At 36.7% G+C, this 26907-nt stretch overlaps 1 protein-coding gene and 1 gene segment (V, D, J or C); both read left to right on the top strand.

Moving 5' to 3' along the window:
• The window catches only part of LOC125274624 (polymeric immunoglobulin receptor-like), an 859185-nt gene that overhangs the window by 77921 nt on the left and 754357 nt on the right, over positions 1 to 26907 (top strand). The gene's annotated exons all lie outside the window — the stretch shown is intronic.
• On the top strand, positions 1314 to 6518 carry LOC125274696. The segment is given in 7 exon segments: positions 1314 to 1444; positions 3490 to 3780; positions 3911 to 4201; positions 4356 to 4661; positions 4760 to 5059; positions 6073 to 6227; positions 6365 to 6518. Coding segments are annotated over 6 exon segments (1326 nt in total).

The following is a 26907-nucleotide window of genomic DNA, read 5'->3' as shown; positions in this document are numbered from 1 at the left end:
TGGGCTCTCTCCCACCTCCTCTGCCTGTTCTGAGTTTGCCATGACAGCTGTTCCTGAAATGTCTGCCTGTTCCATGTTGTCCAAGAGGGTCATTCCTGAGAGTTCTGTCTGTCCTGTATCTACCTGGAAAGCCATCTGTGAAACACCCTGGCTTCACTTCGGCTGTTTGTCCCCATGGCTCTACCTTGTTCTCTTGAATTTTCCATGTCACCCTGTCCCAGTGGCTCTTCGACTCTGTCTGTGGTCTCCACAGCCAGCAGGTCTGTCTCGGTCGTTGTCCCCCTGGTTCCGCTATTCATGCCTACACCATGGCTCCTTGCTCCCTTGACTCCACCATGGGTGTTTGTCCTAGCCTGGGGATTCCACCCTGGCTCCTCCCTGGATTCTACCTCCATCTCCTCCCTGGACTCTCTCGCTGGTTGCTCCACCTTTGCTCATTTGAACAGCTCCTTTGCCGGCTCTGCATCCCCCTCCTAAGCCCCATCCCGCCCTTCTCTGTTGGACTTTGTTTTTTGTTGTTATAGTTAAGGTGTGTTGTTGTACCTTCATGATGGGGGGGATATAAGGTATAATCTGGGTTTGTTTTTGGGGTGGGTTTGTTACGTGTTTTAGTTCTGTGTCCTAGTTTTCAGTTTGTTGCTTGGCTCTTTTTTGTTTGAATTTGCACACCTGTGGTTCACTTCTTTGATTGGTTTGTTCTGTGTATTAGAGCCCTGTGTTTTTGTTTTGTTTTTTTCCATTACATTTTACTTGGCTTTGTTCCTGCTTCTTGTCTTGAGTTTTGTTAATACAATTTTAAACTGCTGTGTTTAGATCCATTTCTTCATGACACCTATTCTTAGCTCCAACAGTTTTTTTTTTTTTTTTTTTTTTTTTTTTTTTTTTTTTTTTTTTGTTTTATATTGCAGTTAAAGAATACACAATTGTTGTATATCAAACAATTAAGACTTTATGTACTGCCAGTATTACAAAAAAAAGAAAATGCGTGAAGATGTATTCTCTAAAAGCAATTGTAATATCTTATGTTGCTTTGGTAAGTTCAAATTATTTAAGGATATCAAGTAAATATTTAAGGAAATCAAGTAAAAAGGACATAGGATTAAGAATTTACAGTGTAAAAGCTGCACAAATACAATACAATTTGGCATGAAATCATGTTTTATTAAAAATGTTTAAATGCAATTAAACGCTTTTGAATATGTAAAAAGTTCGAATAGAGTTTTTTTTTTTTTTTTTTTTTTTTTTTTTTTTTTTTTTTTTTTTAAATCCGTGGTGGCACTTGGATAATTGATTATAGTTTTCGTCGACAGATCCACGGATTTCTATAATAAGCCTACTAAACGGTAGATTTGAAGTTCTAGTTTTTTGCACATCAGATGACGTCTAACGTCGCACTGTGATGCTTTTGACTACTGGGGTAAAGGCACACAAGTGATCGTCACAAGTAAGTTCTTTTCTTCTTTCACCTCTCAAATTTTGTTGCTTAGCTATATGAAATTTAAAAAAAAAAATACTGTCATCTGCAGACCAAAAGTGCTTGATATCACTGTTAGAGGATTGTTTATTGTATTCCCATTTTTCGCATCTCTAGGCCTATTGTTTTTATAAACTGTCCTGGATTATTTTGATGTTGCATTAATGCAAACTGTGTTTTAAATAAATTTTTTAAACACTGGAATTCATCTTTTAAACCTATAGAGCCATGCAAATGCGCGTAATGCTGCGAAATACTTATATATTAATGCCGAAAAAAAATTTCTCCAGGCCAGGCTTATTTTATTTTTATTTTGTTTTATTTATTTATTTATTTCCACGCAAGGTTTAAATGACTAATTGTTAAAAATATGTGCAAAATTATAGCTTAGGTGTTTTGGGGCTGAAATCTGTTCAGCAAATTAAACAAAGACATCATTTTGTTGCATAATATTTTTAATTTAATAGATCTGTCGAGGGCAATATCGAGGGTATTTTGGCTTTGTAAAGTCTTTGCTTAGTTTGTTGAACAGATTTCAGCCCCGTATTAAAACCCGTATTAGCACGTTTCATTTTTTTAATGTCAACAGTTCAAACGGTAACAGATTTTATTAAAAACATTATCAACTGAGCTGTAATATAAAGGCCTAATGAGAAACTTTCTCGTAATAATGATCTTAGGCCATATCTCCCATAACAATGAAAAACTTTGTCTTGGCTACTGAGAAACTTTCTCATAATAAAACTTTATCGTTGACTTATACTTTTGAGAAAATGTAATTATTCTAAATGGTATATGTAAATGTAGGCTATTTCTTCTTCTACATCATGAATATCGTAAGGACATTTAACTTTGAATTACAAACGGAACTTCTCTGTAATAGGCTCTGATTGGTATTCAGCGGTCTGACTGAACCAGTGTTATTCCGGGAAAAAAAGACCTTTGCCTGGTATGTTTCTCACCTATTAGCTCGCAGACTCGCTCTCTCGTTTAAATGTAAATAGGGTCATCTTGCGTTTCAGTTATGAATTGTAGTGAAAATAACATACGCCATTTATAAATGTAATATTGTTGCCGTGTTCTTCCTTGTTGCTAAACCGATTGTTTTGCAAAACTTTTAAGGTTTTTAAGGTTTTAGTCAGTAGCTATAGCTAAATATAGCCAAGTTCCATTTGTTGAGGTCTGAATGACTGCGGTTATGACGTTACAGCGTGTAAATAGGCTATGCATTGGCGTATTTAAATGTAGTTAGTTGTAAATTTTGAAGTAGGCCTAGATTATACAGAGCCCCAGACATGACATGCAGGAAAAAATAGTAGGCTAAATCGTGCGCACGTTTTAATTTTTTTTTTAATTTATTTATTTTTATTTTTTATTTTATTTTTATTGCATGTCATGTGCGGGGCTCCATATTACACAGTTTGAATTAGGCTACAATTAGTGTTATATAACTATATAGTTTCAGTTAGGAGAATTCTGATTGCTGGTGCTGATGGGATGGTAGATCATTGATACTGGGAGCTGGGCCATTACCCTACTGAATATGAGCAAAACAGGTTTTGGGCACTCGATTTTAATATTTTATTACACAACTAATATATTACTCAATTTAATTAAAAAACATTTAATTAAAAAGAACATAGGCTAATAGCTTACTTTTCACAGATATTTTGCAAGACATTTGCTCAAGGGCAATGTGACATTAGCATTTGGGATATATTCACCAATCGCTAATTGTTTAAAGTTTCAAACCAGGACAATGTGGCTGTGGATTTCATTTCAGTAATGATTTTATTTTATTTTATTTATTTTATTTTGATTTGTTGATTTACAATAATAACTAATTTATTCATTAATCCTGCGTGAATATATAATTGATTCCAGATAAAAATGTTTTAGGGGACATTCTGGGGATGCTGAAGCACCTGCTATGTCCAGTAGGTCCACTGTATTTTGCTTCATCGGTGTGTGTGTATACTAACCTGCATGTGTTTTGTGTGGTTTCACCCTTTTAGGTGTAGATCCCAAACCCCCAGTAGTGTCTATGATGTCTCCATGTCAATCTTCATCTGATACCCTAATTCTTGGCTGTCTGGCCTCTGGGTTTTTACCTGCTGAATCTGTCAGATTCAAATGGATGGATCAGAAAGGAAATGCCTTGACTGATTTCATCCAGTACCCTACAGAAACAACTGGAGGCAAGATGTTGACAATCAGCCACATAACTATTAATCAAGCTAATCAAAGTAAAATTATGTGTGCTGCAGAACACCCACTGAAAACAGTCAGCGAAACATTCATAACAGGTAACAACAGACGAGAACAGAATGGACGTTTAACTAAACTGTTGTGGTAAAATTAGGGAAATTTTAAGATTGCAAAATGTCAGATGTCCTCCACATAGTTTAATTGTATATAAACTTGTTTTAATTGCAGTGACTCCACAAACACCAACCCTGAGTTTGGTTCCTGTTGTAACTCCAAAAAGAACATCTGTCATGTGTGTTATTGAGGATTTCTACCCCAAAAACCTCGCTGTACAATGGAAAGTAAACAATAACATCACAAGCCAGCTAAAACCGGAAAGCAAACAAAATAAAGATACAGGTCTTTACACAGCATACAGTTTTTATGAAGTCAGCAGTGAGACTTGGCATACAAAAACTGACTATACCTGTGAGGTCACACATCAGAAAAATACGATTCCTGTGACGAAGAACTTCGAAGGTAAATCATTTAATGCTGATTTGCTCTCTCTAGTTCACGCTCTCACTTCTGTTTCAAATTCACACAAAGATACACTCCTTCAAACCCAATTCACAGATATACAACAATTCAAATTTACACATGGAGTCATATTTACTTTCTTACTCCCTTGTAGCTAAATTAACATTGCTGCTGAAGCCACCAATTGAGAGAGAACTATTTGTCAATAACAAAGTTATTTTGCAAGCTGTTGTTTCTGGAGAAGTAAAAAAGACTTCAGTGTCGTGCACAGTGAAGGATGTAAAAGTAGCGGATATCACACCAGGAAATATCGTCTCTTCTAAAGACACTCCACCGTTTATAATCCACAATGTCACCATTGATACACAGAAATGGTTTAATGGTGAAACTGTCACCTGCACCATCCATGACACAAATAATAACAGAGACATCAAGCAGGAAATCCATTTTGATAAAGGAGGTAAGTCAATGTAACTTCCAAATAATTGACTTTGTGGCTGTATGTGCATTTGTAGATTTATTGAATATTTTAATGAATCTTTTTTTTATCCAATTCAGATAAAAGCAAACCCAAAGTTACCATTTACAAACCTGATAATGGCACAGATTATGGTTCTCTGGTGTGTGAGGTCACAAGCCCTAAACTTGGCGATGTCTATATCATGTGGAAGGTGGGCAATGAGTCTATTGAGGGCAGAACCAGTGCTCCCATCCTTCGAGAGGACTCCACATCTGTTGTCAGCATCCTAACAATCCCAAAGAAAACATATGAAAAACCCCAAACCACCGTCACTTGTGCAGTCAAACATGCCAACATGGACAATATGGCATCTCCACTACAAGTGACAACAAGCCTAAGTAAAAATATAGAATGTCCAATTGATTATTAGCAATCATGAAAAATCATAACATTTCGGTGCTTTTGTCCTGTTGCTTTCTTGTCAAGATATGTATCTTTGATGTTGTTTTTGTGCATATTTCTGTATGTCTGTATCACTTTTACTGCATGGGTCAAACATCAAAGCCAAATTAAACTCAAAACTATGTTTAAATAATTGCATGCAAATAAATATGGACTAAAATATAATCAGCATAATATCACAGTGGAAAAAAAAAAAAAAAAGTTTTCAAGAGAGAAATTAATTCTGACCTGTGTGAATGTGATACCTTTCTTAAAACTGCTCATTTATGTTTTGTCCTGTGCTTACTGTGCTGCTGTTTGCATTTTCATGTCCTCTGATATAACAGTTTTATGTTCTATGTTTCACATCCAAAATAATTCATTTCAATTTGACTTTATGTTGTTACAATATTAAGCAATAAATCTTTGTGTTTGCATGATTTCGTTCAGCTCTCATGTTTCTTGCAGTCACTTTGTGTGCTTTATTTTCTGGTCCCTTTTTATCAGTTTTTAGAGAAACAAGAATATTTTTCATATCCATTCAGCATTCAGATTTTTGTTGTTGTAAGGATGTGTGATATTTTATGTGTATTATCAGTGAGTCAGTATTATATACTGTCTGAGCTGAAAATTGAAGGTTACTTGACAGCTGCATATTATAAATGTAAGAATATGCTTATGCGTATTTTTATCAAATGTATGGTGCAATGGACTAACAATGAGTAACATAGTCATGGCAATGTATATGTTTGTCTCTTCTGTGTACTCTGCTGTTTGTGCAAATGAATGTATGCAAGTACATTTCTGCAGTACATGTGGCCACTGTGTTCTTGAGTGTTTAATGTCACACTCTTAGAAGCCTATAGTAAAGACCTTAAATTCAGGATGATTTATGATCTTCTATATGTGTTGCACAATGCTTATCATGTACATTTATTTATATATTTATTTAGTTTTTTTTTTTTTTCAGCGGAGCCACCTGAGCCAGAGAAGGGTTTTGCTCTGAACTGTAATAATGATGTTCTGGAGGAGGATGAGTTCAGAAGTCTCTGGTCCACTGCCACTTCATTCATCTTCCTCTTCCTCTTTTCTCTGACATACAGCGCTGCACTCAGCCTCTTAAGGGTAACTCAAATATCAATAAATAGAGCACATGACATTTAAATAAGATAATTAAGCTACAGTTATAATGACTCTACTTTGGATTGTATTATGTAATTAAAGTCTATTTATATTGTTTTTTTTGTTTGTTTGTTTTCCAGATGAAGCAGTGATGATTTTTTTAAAAAAACTTCTGAAAACTCCAAGGTTTCTGATGGTGTTGATTCTACATAATTTCCCTCTATGCACACAATGATATTGACAAATATGTACTCAGTGTTCACACTCATCAATAAAGTCTTATTATGTCTACTCTTTCAGGTTATCTAGATTTTATTCCTTCAAATATTTTATCTTACAATTAACATTATCTTGCAGTTTCAGTAGATGTGATAGGTGTCAAGTTTTGCCTCTTCCCTTGTGAAATTCCCCACTTGAAAAGGACAATCCCTCCACATGAAGCTTTTAACTGGATTTCACTCAATAAACAGCCATGGGAACAGTTGTTTGTCTTTTATTTACCATTCCTTGATAGCAGTAAACAGGTGAAAAACCTCAAAAGAAATGACAAATACCAGTTATTATTTGAGCTGACAGTCAAACTAAACAATTCTTCACATTCACCTCAGATAAACACAGTACTGTCATTACAAAATACAAGTTTTCCACTTTTAAGAAGTATTTTCATAGTAAAGAACTATTCTAAGGCATCATTGTAGCCACACAACTATATATCCTTTACAAAACAATCAAATGTTATTTTAATTTTCAGAATTTTCTTATCTTTTAACCAAGTATCTTAAGCCAAATAATTTTAGTCTATAAATTTTTAACTGAATTAAGAACTTGGTTTATTAAGATTTCTACAAAATTGAAATTACTTTTAACCATTTCAAACACATTCTTTGTCAAACAATGAATTTGGCTTTTCTTAATTTTCCTTTATACCCCACAAACAACATTTGAATTTACAAATACCACTGCAAAAGTCCTATCAAAGTCAACAAGAGTTAAGAGTTTGTGTTTTCCAGAGTACCATTAGCACTGCACTGCTTAAAGGGGTACTTCACCCCTGGAAAGATGAATGTGTATTTAAAATTGGTCATTTATGTAGTAGAAATGTGAAATTATTTTTGAATTTGGAGCTTTCTAGACTGAGAAAAGGCAGAAAATGTATTTTTGACTAATGTGGATGAAAGACAACAACTCCCAGAATGCACTTGTTTTGCTGCCCTTGCGAGGCCACGCCCAAACCACGCCTATCGGTTACAGGCGGAATTACCAGGAAAATTCAAACAACTAGGCTTGCTTTTTTACATATTAATTCTATAAATCGTGAGTTAGTTCATACATTTACAGCGAAATGGTGCTAAATTGCTTTGTACCTGGATGTACACCCAAAACCAGGAAAGGACAAGTAAGTTTCCATCATTTTCCGATTAAGTTAAAGATCTGGAGCGATGTAAACAGTGGCTGCGGGCCATCAAACACCCAAAGTTTGGAGATGACACCGTTATAGAAAACCTAAAAAAATGCAGAATATGTAGTCTCCATTTCAAGCACGAGGACTACGAACCAAATATCCTTGCAATGAAGAGAACCATTCTGAAGGACATTGCGATACCATCGATATTCACTTTCCCAGAGGACGAACAGCCTGGGCATCTGGTACTAAGCGTATTCGCCTAGAGGTAAGACTCGCTGATACTAGACTGATAACACAGTAGCCTATATGTAGTGTTGTAGGTAGCAGTGAAACTGCAAACTTAGCAAAGTAACGTTAGATAGACAATTACATATAAGTTGCATATAAGTTGACTTATCAAAGTAAAGCCACTGTTCTGTAAAACTGAGTTAGTCTATTTATCTATTTATGCTAACTTACCACAAAAGTCTGTTGCTGTATTGGTTGAGATGACTGCAGAGACCGATAAATTTGCGAGATGAACCACTGATGTAGTGCAGACTATAACAAAATAATGTTACTGTAAGCTTAAAAATATAACTGTGACACCCACTTTTGATAAAATCTTTGATCTATGTCCGTGAGTAACCTCAAACCTATGCCTCAAACGCGCATATGTTATGGGCGTGGCGAAAAAATGCCGAACTACTTGCTATTACTGGCTGTAGTTTTAAGCCTCTGGCCAAAAAAGCCTCCGATGACGCAAAATGACGATTTTTGCGTCATCGGAGGCTTTTTTACAGAATAAAAATGCATAAATCTCTCATCTCGGGCTGATATGAAGGGGGAAAGCACGGTAATTCGAAAATACTGGTGGTATTCTACTAATACAAAGCTTAATGCTAAATCCTGAAGTAACCCTTTAAGTCAATCTAGTCAAACATGGCCAATATGGTGCTTACCGGCTGTCCTTCACAGTATTGTAGAAGGCTTGATCTTGCACAGTCACCTTGATGACAAAGATAGTTTCCTTGGTCTTGTAGTGCCTTAAATGCTCCTTTGACTGCGGTCTAAAGACAACAGAGCCAGGTACTGGCACACTCAGATTACCTGGAAGATTTGTTCCACCTGGTTCACCACTGATTGAAGGAGGAGGAGTTTCACCACTGATTGAAGGAGGAGGAGTTTCACCACTGAGGAGCTCCCAGGCAGTTTGTCAGCACACCTCCCACTCGATCTTCCCACGGGAACTGATGGAAAGATCGCAAATCAGCACTTGCTTACTGCCAGTCAGCTCCGAGTTTGGTCCTCAACTGGTAGCAAGACAACCAGGCGTCGAACATCTCTGTGCAGGACTGTGGTTTGGAAAGCTTCTTTCAGAACTTTGACTGATGGACGGTTTAGTGCAGGTTTTGTGACAGGAAGGCAGGAGCTTTGGACCACTTTGACGATCACGTCTCGAACAATGCCCTTAGCATCTGGATTGACGCTCACCACCCGTCCTAGCTTGAATTGGCCCCTCACTGCATTTTGGTCGCACAACCAGACAATATCTCTGACAGCAACATTGCGATACGAAGTGTGCCATTTACTTCTCAGAAATAAGTTTGGGCCGGCAAGCTGGCTCCAAGACCTCCAGAACTTGTTGACGTGGTTCTGCATCTCTCTGAGTCTCTTGTAAGGGTAGTTTGCAAAGTCAAATGTTCTGATCTCACCGCTTGAAGAGGCTCGGCCCAGGAGAAGTGTGTTGGGTGACACATACTGCACACTTTCTTCATGGCTCTGCACCCTGGCATCTATTGGGCATTCACTGGCAAGGTTTGCAGCAAGTTGTAATGTTGTCTGAAGCTCGCTGTAGCTGAGGCCAGTGTTGTTGCCCAGGCTCTGCAGTGCCTTCTTGAGAATGCGGACAACGGCTTCAGCAGCCCCATTGCGGTGAGGTGAGTCAGCAGGGTGAATAGTCCACTCCCATTTGGTACCTTTTTGAGCTGACACCTCTTCTATCGAAGTTCTATTCTGAGCATCCAGGAACTGGTACATCTCTCTTAGGACAGGTTTGGCGCCGATGAAGTTTGTCCCCGGGTCGGACCAGATCTTTCTTGGGTGCCCTCTTATTGCAGTAAAGCGTTGGTAAGCCATCAAGAAGCTCTCTGTCGACATTGTGTTGACCAGGTCTGCATGAATTGCCCTGCTGGCCATACAACTGAAGACGACACCCCACACTTTCATGGAGACCCGTTTCTTGATGTCATCTTTGACAAGGTACGGTCCAAAGAGGTCGATTGTAGTGAACTCGAACGGAGCTGCAGGTGTGGTTCTTTCAGGAGGTAGGTCAGCCATTACCTGTTTGCACCTTCTTGCTCTTGACTTTTTGCAGAAAAGGCAGTTCTCCACTACGTTTTGGGCAATTTTCCTCCCTTGGATGACCCAGGCTTTCCTCCTCATTTTCAGCAAGGTTGCAGCCACACCTTCATGACCCTCATTGTGCGCCTCCCGTGCCACTAAAGCAGAGACCCATGCATTGAAAGGCAGAAGGGGAACTGCAGCGCCATCCTCCCTGAAGCCATGGATTCTCCCACCACAGACTAGTAGCCCAGATTCTGGCTCTCTGTACACAACCAAACGGTCCGTAGTGGTGGCTGGAAATGTTACCCTTCTTGAGCAGCAAGATAGATGTCTCTTATTGCCTCTTGACGTTCTGTGGCGGTGATAACTCCTTTTGTGGGAATCGCCTCCCACTTTGGGGTTTCAATGATCTTTGTTGCAGATGTAAACCTTTTGGCAGCTCTCCAGATAAAAGCAACAGTCTTGATTAGACACTTTAGACTACTAAAGCGCCTCTCATCTACTAAGTTTAGGACAGCTGCACCAGCAGGAAGTCGTCCTGAAAGACTTGGAAGACTTTTCTCTTGAGCTCTAGTGAGTGCAGCCACGAATGACTTCTTTTGCATATCGTTAATGCTTTCTTGAGCTGTTCCAGACACATCTTTTGACGACATAATTGGCCACTCGCTCTCTGGAAGATGTAAAAACTCTGGCCCTTGCTGCCACTCTGAATGCGCATCAAGTTTCTTTGGCCCAGCTCCTCGAGTGATAATGTCGGCTATGTCTCTCCAATTCTATTAGCGAAGAAAGTCTGAAAACCATAGCTTTCACGCTGGATAGCTCCAAGAACAGTCTGACTGTCTAACAAATGGTACCACCTTTTTATCTGGATCCGGGTATTCTGTTCAAAGTGCTTTTTCAGGGGACTTGCAAAAACTGCACCACAAAGTTCTGCTTTGACCACCTCCCCCTTCTGGTCTAGAGGTGTCAGCTTTGCTTTTGACTCCACTAGTCGAATTGTTAATTGTTTGTTGCAGTTCCACCGCAGGTAGAGGACAGCACCATAGGAGCTTTCACTGCCATCTGAAAAAGTGACAGCCACTGGTTCCGTTGTTGCCTTTGGTGGAGTAAGGGCTCTTGGGAACATCACTTTGCTTAGCTGGACGTACTCCTCAAAAATTCCAATTGCATCTTTGCGGAGCTCTTCCGACAGGGGAAGGTCCCATGTATCCTTGGCGATGCTGCACTTTGGTTTTACCTCTTGGAATGCCCTTCGAACCAAGATAGCCCCTTTTTGCTTTAATGGTGTTGTAAGGCCAACTGGGTCGTACAAGCCAGCAACTTGACTCAGCAGTTCACGTCTTGTCAGCGGTTCTGGTGTCTGTGCTCATACTTCTCCTAGCAGCAGGTCTTGTCCAAGTCTCATCTTTTTCCTCCGCCTAGAGAAGTTGACCCTCACCATGACATGCAACATGTCTTCATCCACAATGTAGCCGAAACCGAGCGCCTTGTCCTCTTCCTCCTTAAGCTGGTTCGGCAGGACAACAATATTTGGTGATGCCTTTTCTCTTTCTCCTTTACTTTGGCCTGAGAAGACCCAAGGCTTCAATTCAAACCCTCCTGCTTTTAGAATCAGCTCCACATTCTTTGTAATGACTTTGAGTCTTTCACAGCAGTTGTGGGATGTCAAGATGTCGTCGACGTAGCTGTGCTCATGTAATACTTGACATTCATCTATGAGGTGGCTGAATTGAGGCAGATTAGCCGTCTCCCTCATAGCAAGTTGCGCTATACATCCTGCTGGCTTGTCCCCGATATTCACTCTGGTTATGGCATATTGTTCTAGCTCATCGCCCTCTGAATCACGCCACAAGAACCGGTGTAGATGGACTTCCCTCTCCTCAAGCCACACAGAATTATACATCTTTCTGACATCTCCTAGAGCGGCGAAGGAGCCTTGGCGGAACTTGAGGAGGACAGCTCGAATAGAGTTGAGAACGTCAGGACCTTTCATCAAAAGGTCATTAAGACTTTGGCCTTTGTACTTCTGACTGCTGTTCCAAACAAGTCTTACCGGAGTTGTAACAGAGTGGGGGTTGGGTGCGATAAGATGACTAATATACCAGACAGGTCCCTTCCAGTTTGTTAGATCCTCCTTGGTCAACTTCTTTGCAGCTCGACGATCAACCATTTCGTGGACTTGAGCTCCATAGGCTTTTTTCCACTGCGGTTCTTTGGCGAGCTGTCTCTCTGTTCTAAGGAAGGTTGCCTCCACTGCTTTTCTGTTGTTTGGCAATGTAGATGGATCCATGAGCCAAGGATATCTTGCATGCCAGTGTGGACTATCACTGTGGTCATCAGCACCAACATAAGTCAGGCCACCCCTTACAACTTCCAGCTCCCTTTCTTCAGCCAGAGTGATTTCTTTACCACCAGGTTGACAACTGCCGCAGCGACATCCTCCACATTTTGGAGTGCAGGGGCGCCAATGCTATCCCATCGCCACCACTCAATAAAATCCCGAGTGGTAATAGCAGAATAAGATGACTTGATGGTAGGTTTGGTGCAGATATGTTCTTCATACATCAATGCTGCTGTTCTCATAGACCTGGCGAAGTGTGCTCTGGACTGATGTGCTGTAACTGTAACCTCTTCAAACAGACCAGGGTGTGTCCCTGCAATTGTCTTTCCCAATGGCCCATCCCATAGTACAAGGTCCCCAATGGTGCGTATTTTCTGTGGGACCAGTCGCCCTTCCTTATGGCTTATCAAAAGCTGTATCTGTCTTGGTCTCACCAGTTCATTTTGGGGACATCTGGAAAGAACTTTTGGAGTCTTTTAGCTGTCACATGTTTATGGATATCTGCAATGCTGTCCAAACCATAGCAGAGAAGTTGGTGGGATCTGAAGTTGCCCTGCTCTGTACGGATCCGGATCTTTAGGAGGTACCGTTTTGTGGTAACTTGAACTTTCATTCCTCCCACGCCATAGAAAACAAGGGTTACGGCTTCACTTCTAAGCTTCAAACGATCAGCTGCATCATGAGTTATGTAGTTCGTATCCGATGCCAGGTCGATCAAAGTCCCAACTTTTTGTCCTGCATTGGCCGTGACCTCTAAGAGCATCATGATGACTGGCCACTCCACTAGTCCATTCTCTGCTAGAAGACTACTTTGGTTGGACAAATGAGAGGTACTGACTACAGTGTTACAAAAGGCATTGCGGCACTTCTCTGCAAGTTCAGGTGAGAGACTTTTAACAAATTCTTCTTGAGCTTGGGTGTAACACTCTCGTGTCACCTCTCACTTTGGCCGTCATTATTGGACCCCTGGACAACATTCCCTTTGAACGTACCAGCTCTTGGGCAAAGGTAATAGTGGTGTTCTGCAGCACGCTGTTCTATGCAGTCTGGCCTCCTGCACAGAAACTCTGATTTACAGTAGTCACCCTCATTGTGAATCTCCAGGCATTTTTTGCAGGCTCCCAGCTTCCTGACAGCATTTCTTTTTTCTGACAACTTAAGAGTGCGAAACTTTTGGCAGAAATATAGCCTTTTCTTATGCTTGCCATCTCCGCAGACCACACATCCTTGAACCTGGTTGCTTAATTGGGTGGAGGTTCTGGTTCGAGCTTGCCGAGGTTCAGATTTTGGTTTTGGTTCCTCCTCTCTCAGTTGGTCCAGCTTCTCATAGATGGCTTCTTGACCTTGAAGCAACTTGAGGAGGTAGTCAAATCGCTTGTCCTCCTCCGCTTCATCATCTTTGCCAGCTACATGAAGAAGCCATTCCTTCTTCAGACCATCAGGAAGTTTACTCTCTATCGTTTTTGTTACAAGAGGGTTCTTTATGCGCCAGTCTTGCCAAGCTCATTCAGATCGACCAGGGCTTTTTCTACAGATTGAATTAGCTCAACAATCCTCCTAGGCTGGTTACCTTTAACTGCTTGGAGTCTTTGGAGCTCTTCTACTATTTCAAGGGCTATAGTTGTCTTATTACCAAAGCGGTTCTCCAAGACCCGGAACATGTCCTCAGCAGTTATGCAAGTTGTAAGGCGGAGGTCTCGTATTATCTTCTCATCCACACTGTCAAGAAGTTGGAACTTTTTAACCTCTTTGGATCCAGTAGGTTCTCCTTGCATCTGGAGCGCTTCCCAATCTTTTTTCCACCGGTGAAACTCTCGGCGGATGCCAGAAAACTTTGGGAGGGCAGCTGGCTTTAATTTAATTGCTGGTGTGGCCACACAACTGATTGAAGTAGTACTCAATTTGCTGGTTTCTTCTCTGACGTGTGCCCCTGTAAAGTCTGCTTGTCTTATTGAGAGTTTTGGCAGGATAGTCTCAAGGCCTTGAATACGACTCTGGAACTGTTGTTGCTCTGCTGGGGGGGCCCAGCACTTCCAATGTTTATGCACCTCCTTCGCAGCCTTCACAAATTTCTCTAGTTGTCCGATCATGAAGCGATATGCATCTGAGTTTCTACTTGGGTCCACAGCTCCCACGTTTTCTGCTTGCGACTCTGCTGTTGTAATTGATTGTGTCAGTTCATATTCCCCGAAACTGGCCCACAATGTCTTTTGTATAAGGTCCTTTAGCTCTTGCAATTTCTTCTCACACTCATTAGCCGTTTTGACCAAGTCCCTCTTTTGCTGCTCACTCAACTCCTCTGCATCAGAGCTTTCTTCAATATATTGCCCCTCTACATCATTGTTGGCTTCCAGGACTTTGCCAGCTTCTTCAGAGATCTTCTTAAAATTGTCTCGAAGCTCCTCTTCCGACATCATTGTATGCATTCGTAGCACATTATTGGCCAACCTGGAAAACTGACGTTTCGCTGATGTCCTTGCGGTCTTTAGCTGTTCTACCAGCAATGAATCAGCCATTTCAAATCACAGCAACAGGACGGGAACAGTCTTTATTTGTCTCTTTGGACACGTGTGGTCACTTTTCTGCTCCTTCTCCAGTCTTCAGTGACGGTTTTTCACTGTCAAGTTTTGCCTCTTCCCTTGTGCAATTCCCCACTTGAAAAGGACAATCCCTCCACATGAAGCTTTTAACTGGATTTCACTCAATAAACAGCCATGGGAACAGTTGTTTGTCTTTTATTTACCATTCCTTGATAGCAGTAAACAGGTGAAAAACCTCAAAAGAAATGACAAATACCAGTTATTATTTGAGCTGACAGCCAAACTAAACAATTCTTCACATTCACCTCAGATAAACACAGTACTGTCATTACAAAATACAAGTTTTCCACTTTTAAGAAGTATTTTCATAGTAAAGAACTATTCTAAGGCATCATTGTAGCCACACAACTATATATCCTTTACAAAACAATCAATTGTTATTTTAATTTTCAGAATTTTCTTATCTTTTAACCAAGTATCTTTAGCCAAATAATTTTAGACTATACATTTTTAACTGAATTAAGAACTTGGTTTATTAAGATTTCTACAAAATTGAAATTACTTTTAACCATTTCAAACACATTCTTTGTCAAACAATGAATTAGGCTTTTCTTACTTTTCCTTTATACCCCACAAACAACATTTGAATTTACAAATACCACTGCAAAAGTCCTATCAAAGTCAACAAGAGTTAAGAGTTTGTGTTTTCCAGAGTACCATTAGCACTGCACTGCTTAAGTCAATCTAGTCAAACATGGCCAATATGGTGCTTACCGGCTGTCCTTCACAGTATTGTAGAAGGCTTGATCTTGCACAGTCACCTTGATGACAAAGATAGTTTCCTTGGTCTTGTAGTGCCTTAAATGCTCCTTTGACTGCGGTCTAAAGACAACAGAGCCAGGTACTGGCACGCTCAGATTACCTGGAAAGATTTGTTCCACCTGGTTCACCACTGATTGAAGGAGGAGGAGTTTCACCACTGAGGAGCTCCCAGGCAGTTTGTCAGCACAATAGGTCCTTCAGAACATAAAATGTGAAAGTATTACTTACAAACTATACATGCACTGAATAAAATGGTGAAACAATTTCCATTCTGAGATTGCTAGTAAATTTCACAATTAATTACAAGGAAATGGCAAGTCACAAACTGAATTAAGTGTGAGATTTTGAAGTAGAAAGACTGAAATAGTATTTTCTTGAAAACATACTCCAGTAATCTTAGTAGGCCTATTACAGTTTTTTACGATTGCTTACAGTTTTTTTGGATTGCTTAAGCACAATTTTGAAAACAGGGCCCGGTTTGTCAAAACACTACACACAATTAACACAACCCTACACCAAAGTAGCACAACACTTCAGATCATTTGCAAAATTAAACACATCATTCAAAACTTTACATTCATTTAATAAAAACCCATCTTTGACACCATATGGAGCACACATGGTTCATACATTCTGATTCTGTTTGATTCATTTACACACTGCTGTGCTCAATCTTAAACACTTGTAACTTTTATACTTTTCTAATGATATAGTCTGGGTTTTGATTTTTTCAGAGATATTGTTAGAGTAAAGTACCTCCCTCATAAGACAGCAAGGGAAGGATCTTCTTGAAAGGTGAATCCATCCTTACACAGACCCTGCATCAATTAGGTCAGGCCTTCTCCATGGCCTGAATGAGGGATATCCTGATATAGGGCTGTAGATCGTAAACCTTCCACCGCTATGCCAAAAAAAAACAAAAAAACAAAAACAAAACAAAAACTCCTCAATGGGTTTAAGGAAGGGACAGTATGGTGGAATGTATTGGAGTGAAAATTGTGGATGCTAATGAAACCAGTTTTGGACCAGAGCAGATAGATGGAAATTTATATTATCCCATATGACAATGTATCTCATCTGCTCTGCATCTATTTGGTCTTCTGCTGTGATCATTTTGTGTAGTCTGTCTAAAATGTGAATATGTGGGCCATGTTGTAAGGGCCTAAGTTGGCATGCTGGTGGAGGATCTCATTCTGCGTGATTGCAACATACATTGGGATGTCACCACCGCGTTGGCCCAGGACATTCAAATTGATTCAAAATGATGTTTCTCCCTCTCCCTCGTACTGCAACATTGCCTTCCATTTTGTTGAAGACAAATAAACTCACCTTTTGCCTTTTTATAGTATGGCCATGTTTGATCAATTGGTTTATAGGGGTGGTATTTTGGAAAGCAGTGTCTTGAAATGGCAAAGAAGTGACATTATGTTAGATTTCTGTGTCTAATATAGAGAAGTGTGTTTAGTGTTGTGCAAAACAACGTGTGTAGTGTTTTGCAAAAAGTGTGAGGCTGAGAATGTGCTTATAGTTGTGCAGATCTGGGCTGAGGTTTTGCTCCTTTAGTGTAGAGTTTCAGTAACTGTGTGTTATTTTTAATTTTAGTGTGTAAGCAATCGTAAAAAACTGTATTTAAAATATTTTTATGACTTAAGTGTTGATGTGTTTATTCCTTATCAAAAAGTGTGTGTCATCACCAAAAGATTTGTAATACATATTTACATTTTTTAATTAAAACATTTCTGTTCTTTCAGTTGTTCTTAAATTAAAACTGATTTAAACTGCACACAAATGACATATTCCTAGAAAAAGCTTTATTTTAGGGTACTACTGAAATGGAGATGTGTTTCTCTCTCAGTTTTCGGTTGTTGTATTTGAATATTTTGCCTCTGGGGATTGAGAATCACCAAAGCAGAAGAGCAGCTGCAAACTGTTGAGCACTCAAGGAAACATTTTAATATTGCAAAACAATAATAAACGTATAACAACCATATGCAATTTATAACAATTAAGCTTGACGAGCTACACAATTCAAAACAATTTGCAATGTTGTAAAATGTATTAAAATTCATTTAATTGTAACAACATCTTTATGTGTAGCCTACATTACTACTAATACTTAAGATTTACTAGAATTACATTTTGTGATCCATTCAAAATTATGCCGCTGAGAATATGCTTTTCTGAGAATTTGAAATGTTGCAAGAACGGCAAGCAAACTAAGTGTAAAATAAACCATGGTATAGAATGAATAAAATAAATATTTTTGCAGTCTTCGGTTTTAAATTTTAACGTTTTGACATTTCCAAGAATTAATAGTCATAAACATGAACGCAGTTTCACTTCAGCAGGTGTGAGGTAAAAAAAGAGGAAGAAAGAGAGACCTTGAATACACAGACACTCTCGAATAGATCTAATTCTGACTTTCTGAAATTCCTTTGAGAGAACTTAGTCAAAGTAAACACAAGCCCATGAACCACATTTGCATATAAGCAAAGCAAAATTACTTCAAATAACTGTAAAGGTTTCTGTCCAACTGGGACATTTATTTAATAGCACAATGACTGTCAAAATACTAACAATATAGTATTTACATTTAAATAAAGTATAACTGTAACTAACATTTGATGGCATTAAAAAAAAAACTGCACTACTTCTCATCTGCTTACAACAGGCAATATATAATGTTTTTTTATAATTCACTTTCCTTTTTACTTTCAACCATTCTACATGTTTTGATTGAGTGTTGAATGTGTGAGTTCTCTATCTAAAAGTGAAGGAATCATTACTTTGAATGTACAGTAGAAATAAAGTAATAGAATTCCTCAGGGCTGCCACTGGTCAAATGGGTCACCTACGCAGAACTTCAATTGCCACCTTGGTTAAAAATTGCTTTGCAGGGGGTGGGGGTGTTGATGGTGCCCCTTTGGTAGCTGGTGCCCTTTTGCAGACTGTAACAAACAAACAAACAAACAAAATATACATGGCCTCTCTTCCTGTCATTGCAAAGCTGAATTTAGCATCATTACTCCAGTCTTCAGTGTCACATGATCCTTCAGAAATCATTCTAATATGATGATTTGCTGCTCAAGAAACATTTATTATTGTTATCGATGTTGAATATAGTTGTGTGCAATTTTTTTTTTCAGGATTATTTGATTATTTAAATTTAAAAGAACAGCGTTTTTCTGAAATGGAAAGCTTTTGTTACATTATCACTACCGTTCAAAAATGTGGGGTCAATAAGAGTTTTTTTTATTATTATTATTATTTTTAAAGAAATTAACGAAATTACTTTTATTCAGCAAAGATCCATTAAATTGATCAAAAGTGACAGTAGAAATGTATTATGTTGCAAAAGCATCTAACTGTTTTCTACATCGATAATGATAATAATAAATGTTTCTTGAGCATCAAATCCTCATATTAGAATGATTTCTGAAGGATCATGTGTCACTGAAGACTGGAGTAATGATGCTGAAAATTCAGCTTTGACATCACAGAAATAAACTGCATAAATACTAATCAGTGATAATGAAACCGGGCAGAGGATGATGGGAAATTCAGTCCAATACTGAGTGGCAATAGTCTGGGGTGGAGTTCCCTCCAGTGGACAACCAGGGCACTCCAGCTGGTGATCCAGTTATGTTGGTGTTTTGTGTCTGAGTGAGAAAAGAACTGATGTAATTTGAAAGATGTCATCACTGAATGCATTTTGAGCCAAAGCAATGATAAATTATCCACGGTTTAGCCCATATTGACTGCTGTAGTGCAGAAAAGCGCTATACCCAAGTATAGAGAAATGTGTGCCAGAGATTGTAAAAAAAATAAAAAAAATAAATATAAAATAAAATAAATAAATAAAAGTAGGCTACTTAAAAAATAAATAAATAAATAAATACTAGGTAAGTTCATAACTATAGGCCCAGAACATGGCATGCCTGGTGAAAAATAAAAAGGCTATACTAAAATTTATTTGAAATACATTTATTTTATGCGAAGTATACAGTTACATATTTATGTACTTAATATAAATACCCTGCGATTGTATTTTTTGTATACTAAATTAGTTTACTTAAAGTCTGCTAAAGTGGAACAACTAATTTTGTACTTAATGCACTTTAGTTATCTGAAAGTAGTGCTGAGGTCCAACTAAATATGTACTTCAGTATATTTGATTGTGCTAAAGTGTAACTATTGCAAGTAGATACTTTAGGTACACGTTAAATATCTTGCATTTAAAGACTGATATTATACAGAGCTCATACGATCCTTATTAATACTGATATTAAAACATACGGTTAATATCAATAAATGTGCATTGTGCAATAAAGAAGTAGCTACTCCAAATAAAATTTAAATATAACATTTATAAGTCTCAAGCGAAATACATTTTGGTATATTTTTTCAGGGAACACAGGAGCACGAATGTTTCAAGTTTCAAAAGAAATATGATTTTGGACTTGATTTATTTAAACGTTACAGTGATAAAAAGTAGAAATGTTTCTCTAAAATAAATAACTGTCTATTGAGGGTTTTTGTGATATCAATGTTACTTTAAAAATTACATTTAAAATAAAAAATAAACACATGACACAAGGCACTTGTTACACTATTTTAAAAAGAGCATTACTGAAATCATTTACTTCCTTTGCTTTCATTTCTAAAGAAGTTTGTTAAAAAAAAAAAAAAAAAAAAAGATGTGCGAACCTGTTTGTTTTTGTAAAAGCTCTTGCGCCACCAAGTGGTAAAATTGACGATAACCGGGAAGAGTAAGAAAAACATGTTTAAAAAGAAAAACACTTAACACCGCAAACTAAACACACCCTTATGTTGACGAAACAGTTTGCATAATGAAGCACTGCAGTTTATTCTAGTAATGCATTTATTAAAAGAAAATGCTATCATCAAAACTAGAGGTGTGTATAACATATTCAACTATATATAGACACAAATACACTCATGAAAATAAATTAAAGAAATAAGCCATCCCATTTATGCAATCTTTGATCATATCATCTGCATTTTTAATTAGTTCATCATTCGACTTTCAGGATCTGTACAGAAAACAAATATGGACATATAGTCATCTAAAGCTTAACAGCATTAAACAGCATCGCTGGATTATAAGCAAACTGTGAAATCACGACATTAATTGCAAATAGATGTACAGACAAAAGGACAACTGCCATTGTCAGGAGGCAACAAACATTTCAATGTCCAGTACTGTGACGCGCCAGTAGGCGGAGCTAAAAGGCAGTGGAATAGTCTTCTGTCTTCCCCAACAACATGCACTTTTGATGCGATTTTAATATTTCAGTGTCAGATTATGTAACTGACTAATTATGAAATGCATTTCTTCTTTTTTTTATATGCTGAATTATTTGTTGTTTGAATGACTTTTACAGTAAATTCCTGAAAAGTCTTAAAAATCTCTCTTACGCTGCTTTATAAACACTAGAACTGGGGCATTAGTTATTGTCTGGCTGTACACCACTGTGATAACAACTACCACGATGATTTACACATGTACATAAACTCTAGGAGACCCGAGACTAAATGAAAAAGCCTTTCTAGTCCACGAAACAGAGGAAAACAAAGGAAGGACTTAACATCAATCGAAAGTTATCGAAACATTCATTGAGAATTCAGTTGTTTTTTACTTTTTAGTTTTAGAAATATAAAAGATAGTTTTCTTATGATAGCATTTAATGAACCTATCATGACACATGTTAATAATAACTTTATTAGCAATCTGACCTTTAGGGAGCATATAGACAGGCCTAAATGTTTTCAGGTCAAACGTTAAGTAGAATTCAGTATTTTTTTATTCTTTGTCTGGTTAATACAGTATAGTTGACTGCTTATATTAACATTTCAAGTCTTTGAAGGAACATTTAAAAAAATCTCAAGCGGTCCATGAATGAAACACAAGTATTTGATATGGTTTGGATCATTGTGCAGTACAGTGGACACAGTGATAAAAGCTATGATATAAACCTCAGTCCAAGTCAAAAAAATTGATTAACCTTTTGATCCGTAATGGTTCACAGCTTAATTTTGGCTACATTTCTAGTTTAAATAAATGCGTTGCATAATAATGGCATTGCAGATCTCAAATATGCCATTAAACATTTTAATTACTATACAAGAACCTGCAGCAGGAAAAAAAAAGTGCTGCGTCCATCAAGAGGTTGTTGTAAAGCCTGAGGAGTTTTTGAGGTGGCCTGTGTCACTGTGCATGGAGTGGTAGTGGCCACAGTGAAACATTTCACTTCATAAACTCCTTTCAATTAACAATGACCTCTTAAAGAAGTCCTCAACAAACATTTATAGTGTAGAATTTTCTTTAGGGTATAGATTATTATTATTATTATATTTAAAAAACAAACTTTAGTTTTATTTTTCTAATTTATACGCACATGTCATAAACTCTTAAACTAGCTCTTTTTGGCATATTACTAAATAGTGCTATACTGACATATGAAAATGTAATGATCGCTAATCTTAAAGTCACATAAATGTTTGTTTTCTATAAGGTGTGGAAAGGTGTGAAAGAAACGATAGAAAAGATCCTTGATGTTAACATTCCACTTTTACCTTTTCTTTTTTAAATTTCATTCATATCAATCAAGTTAAAAAAAAAAGAGTATACTTTTTTATAAAAATATACGTATTCTTCAAGCAAAATGGCTTATTTCTTTAAATTGGAAAAGTATTTGTGCACCAAGAATAGGACGTTGGCTAAAATAAATAGTAACAAATATGTCAAATGGAAAAGATAACTTATATTTTAAGGGATAAATATACTTTGAGTTTGGGGACCTTTGTTCTTAAAATGTGGTGGAGTTGGAAAGGTGTTAATTTAAGACTAGAACAGAGGTGGTATTGAATATCAATGTAAAATACTGAGAAGCATTTTTTCCCCCTTGTTTTCTATGTTACAGGTCCTACACATGTATAGTTAAAATATAGTAAAAAAAGATTTGCTTTCTGAGCCTACCAGCCCTAGTGAAAAAAAAAGTATACTTTATTGTATTTTAAATATATTCCCTTTTTCTATAGTACACTGCAAATATACTAACAAAAAATGTACTATCATTAAATATATAAAAAGTATATTAGTATCATATTTTCACAATGCAACTTTTAACACACTTTAAAATAATTGTACTTTAGTATATTTTCTAAAAATATATTTTAGAAAAATATACTTGAAGTGTAAGTTCAGTTTATTTTTTAAAAGTGTATTTATTTGCACTTTATAAAAATATATTTGAGGTATAGTTTAACAGTGTGCTGAAAATGTTCATTGTAACAATGCACTGAAAGTATATTTAAAAAATACATTATTTAATATCCTGAAGTTGTAGTGTATCTAATGTTAAATTTGAGTATATTTTTTAAGTTTACTTCTTCATCCTTGGAATTCATTATATTACTTGTGCTATTTATTTCAGTATGACTAATGCATTACAAGCCCATTTAGTATATGCAGTGTAGCCTATACAATTTCCAAATATGTGTAAATGTTTATTAAGTTTACACTGGCAGAATCATTTTACAATCGTACACACAAATCTATATTAAACAACACACCAGCAGCACAAGTAATGCGAAAAAAATATGTCGAGTGGTTAAACTTATAGGAATTCAAATGTCTCTTTAACTTGGTCTGTGACCAATCAGATTTTGTTGCTCACTGCCTTCAGCCAATCAGAGCTGCTGACGTCACGGTCGTCATCTGAATCCCCTCGCTCAGTCACTCAGGTGAAGTATAATGTCGCAATGTGTAATTTATTTAATAAAACACTGAAAGCGCAATACATCGCTCAATCTTGGGGATTCTGACCAGTTCAATCAAGTGACATCGCAGCCTGACCGTGATGGCGACGACAACGGGCTAATCTAATGGCCTATGCGATCCTGAAAGAACCGGAGAAAAGTGCTGCTATTGGGAGGTGAGTTGTAGTCTACCAGTTAACAAACTTTATTTTATTTACTTTAACAAACGGAGAGCGATATTTCGGCTTGATATCTCCTTTTTGAGTTTTTGTGTGGTGTTTTATGGCACATGTTTGTATGCAGCACCAAAACATTCATATGATTGGTCAAATCGGCCCGTATTCTGTACGATATTAATTCATAAAGTGTTTTATTCTTGACTATGTACCGAAAACAATATCGACATGCCATTCTGATACAGTTCCCTGCTGCTAATCCTCATTTACTGTTCAAAATTAGTATTGGTTCAATGTAGGATTTAGACAGACTATTGTAAATTGAATAAAGAGTTGAACATTTCTTATATCTTTGGTATATTCTGTCAACAGATGCTGTTCTTCACGAGTCTCTGCGGTCATCATTGTGCCATCAGACACAATGAGAAGCTCATCAGAACATGGAATATAATGTGTAATTTGTATTTGTGTATAGAGGGTCACCATGGTCCAATATTTTTTTTTCTTTAATGAAAAACATGGTAAGTTTTGCTGAATCTATATTAAGTTTAAATAAAAACCATTGGATTTGTCAATGAAATATGTCTCTTCATTATGTTCTTATATTTTATTTAATTTAGTGGCCTTGAAAACAAATGCATTCAACTTTGGGAAAATGTGTTAAACTGTATTTAAATAGTAGCACAACTGTATTGTGTGAGATTATGTAATTCAAAGTACAGTAGTCCACATTTTAAGTGGATCAAAAAAGTTAGGACAACTTTCCCTAGTGAAAAAAAAGTATACTAAGTATACTTGCAGCAAGACTAATTATTAGTATATTTCAAGTGTGTTAATGATTAGTTCATTTAAAGTGTGCTATTTTGAAACAACTAATTTTGTACTAAGTATATTTAAGTTGAAATTAAGTAGTATTAAAATACAACTTTAAGTATATTTAGTATACTTATGTGTACTAAATTGGAACAACTTCAAGTATACTTAGTACACTTTAAGTATATGTCTGTGTAGGGACTAATTACATGCTTGATTAGTGATATTAAAGTGTACTTAATTTGTGTTATAAGTATACTTTATTTGTGTTAAAAGTATAATTTTTTGTTATAATATACGTTGTATTATAAGTATACTTTATTTCTGTTATAAGTATACTTTTATTTGTGTTATAAGTATACTTTATTTCTGTTATGAGTACACTTTGTGTTATAAGTACACTTTATTTGTGATTTAAGTACATTACAAAATAATTACGAGTGTCTTCAGAAAACACAAGCAATATACAATGAATATATTATTTTACAGGTAATAGTACTGTATGCTCAGTACCTTTGGCTTATTCCAAATATTAAACATTACACACTTTGCAGTCAATAACAATACACTTTGTTATTACTTATACTTTGTATAATATAGTCAACATTTGAAGCGGATCAAAACCTTTAATCAAAGTTGTCCTAACTTTTTTGATCCACTTCAAATGTTGATTACTGTACTTTGAATTACATAATCTCACACAATACAGTTGTGCTACTATTTAAATACAGTTTAACACATTTTCCCAAAGTTGAATGAATTTGTTTTCAAGGCCATTAAAACAAATAAAATGTAACAACATCACTAATGAAGAGACATATTTCATTGACAAATCCAATAGTTTTTATTTAAACTTAGATTCAGCAAAACTTACCATGTTTTTCATTAAAGAACCCTAACCCTCTATACACAAATACAAATTACACATTATATTCCATTTTCTGATGAGCTTCTCATTGTGTCTGATGGCACAATGATGACCGCAGAGACTCGTGAAGAACAGCATCTGTTGACAGAATATACCAAAGATATAAGACAGCATGTTCAACTCTTTATTCACGTTTACAATAGTCTGTCTAAATCCTACATTGAACCAATACTATTTTTGAACAGTAAATGAGGATTAGCAGCAGGGAACTGTATCAGAATGGCATGTCGATATTGTTTTCGGTACATAGTCAAGCATAAAACACTTTATGAATTAATATCGTACAGAATATGAATATGAATGTTTTGGTGCTGCATACAAACGTGCCATAAACCACCACACAAAAACTCAAAAAGGAGATATCAAGCCGAAATATCGCTCTCCGTTTGTTAACGAAAATAAAATAAAGTTTGTTAACTGGTAGACTACAACTCACCTCCCAATAGCAGCACTTTTCTCCGGTTATTTCAGGATCGCGTAGGCCATTAAATTCCCGGTTGTCGTCGCCATCACGGTCAGGCTGCGATGTCACTTGATTGAACTGGTCAGAATCCCCAAGATTGAGCGATGTATTGCGCTTTCAGTGTTTTATTAAATAAATTACACATTGCGACATTATACTTCACCTGACTGACTGAGCGAGGAGATTCAGACGACGACCGTGACGTCAGCAGCTCTGATTGGCTGAAGGCAGTGAGCAACAAAATCTGATTGGTCACAGACCAAGTTAAAGAGACATTTGAATTCCTATAAGTTTAACCACTCGACATATTTTTTTCGCATTACTTGTGCTGCTGGTGTGTTGTTTAATATAGATTTGTGTGTACGATTGTAAAATGATTCTGCCAGTGTAAACTTAATAAACATTTACACATATTTGGAAATTGTATAGGCTACACTGCATATACTAAATGGGCTTGTAATGCATTCATACTGAAATAAATAGCACAAGTAATATAATGAATTCCAAGGATGAAGAAGTAAACTTAAAAAATATACTCAAATTTAACATTAGATACACTACAACTTCAGGATATTAAATAATGTATTTTTTAAATATACTTTCAGTGCATTGTTACAATGATCATTTCCAGCACACTGTTAAAATATACCTCAAATATATTTTTATAAAGTGCAAATAAATACACTTTTAAAAAATAAACTGAACTTACACTTCAAGTATATTTTTCTAAAATATATTTTTTAGAAAATATACTAAAGTACAATTATTTTAAAGTGTGTTAAAAGTTGCATTGTGAAAATATGATACTAATATACTTTTTATATATTTAATGATAGTACATTTTTTGTTAGTATATTTGCAGTGTACTATAGAAAAAGGGAATATATTTAAAATACAATAAAGTATACTTTTTTTTCACTAGGGTTGATTAAAGGTTTTGATCCGCTTCAAATGTTGACTATATTATACAAAGTAGAAGTAATAACAAAGTGTATAGTTATTGACTGCAAAGTGTGTAATGTTTAATATTTGGAATAAGCCAAAGGTACTGAGCATACAGTATATACTATAATATATTCAGTGTATAT

Source organism: Megalobrama amblycephala, linkage group LG1 (genome assembly GCF_018812025.1).
Source record: "Megalobrama amblycephala isolate DHTTF-2021 linkage group LG1, ASM1881202v1, whole genome shotgun sequence".
Classification (NCBI taxonomy): Eukaryota; Metazoa; Chordata; class Actinopteri; order Cypriniformes; family Xenocyprididae; genus Megalobrama; species Megalobrama amblycephala.
The sequence above is the reverse complement of the archived record's forward strand: the minus strand, read 5'-3'. Positions and strand labels throughout refer to the sequence as shown.